The 349-nt window shown below is 38.4% G+C and overlaps 3 protein-coding genes across 8 annotated transcripts in view; 1 reads left to right on the forward strand and 2 right to left on the reverse strand.

Annotated features, from left to right (window-relative positions):
- The window catches only part of LOC116846861 (four and a half LIM domains protein 2), a 642247-nt gene that overhangs the window by 397267 nt on the left and 244631 nt on the right, over positions 1-349 (forward strand). The gene's annotated exons all lie outside the window — the stretch shown is intronic.
- LOC116846898 overlaps positions 1-349 on the reverse strand; it is a 10605-nt gene that overhangs the window by 9208 nt on the left and 1048 nt on the right. The window lies entirely within an intron of this gene.
- LOC116846897 overlaps positions 1-349 on the reverse strand; it is a 4452-nt gene that overhangs the window by 3060 nt on the left and 1043 nt on the right. The window contains exon 1 of one of the 2 annotated variants that reach the window (XM_032821294.1): positions 13-342. The exons of the other annotated variant lie outside the window; for it this stretch is intronic. Coding sequence (XP_032677185.1) covers positions 13-194 — 182 coding nt within the window. The 5' untranslated portion in view covers positions 195-342. Of the gene's footprint in view, positions 1-12; positions 343-349 lie in introns of those variants that run through there. 2 annotated transcript variants of the gene reach the window in all.

A 349-nucleotide genomic window follows, 5' to 3' on the forward strand; every position in this document is an offset into this window, starting at 1 on the left:
TGACGTCCTAAACGACGTTGAATATGTGTTTTCATATCGCGCAAACTTAAATAATCTACAAGCTCTACCGATATTGTTATATCGTCTTCATTTGTTACGGTATTTTCGATATCTAGTTTTATACAAAGCCGTAGTTCCGCGCAGCTGTGCACATAAGCTGACGATTTGTGCGTAGAACACATGCTAACCGACATGCATGACTTGCAAACGACACTCAGGTCATTCTGGCGATAGCATACACGACACGATTTTGCAAATAGCAATATTTGCTCTTCATATCGTTTTAGATTGCGACCCAATTTATGCTTAACTCTTTCCAAATTAACCTTCTTAAATTCATTCCATTCCT

Source organism: Odontomachus brunneus, unplaced genomic scaffold, assembly GCF_010583005.1.
Source record: "Odontomachus brunneus isolate Ranch 3 - 2012 unplaced genomic scaffold, Obru_v1 Obru_scaffold_071, whole genome shotgun sequence".
Taxonomy (NCBI): Eukaryota; Metazoa; Arthropoda; class Insecta; order Hymenoptera; family Formicidae; genus Odontomachus; species Odontomachus brunneus.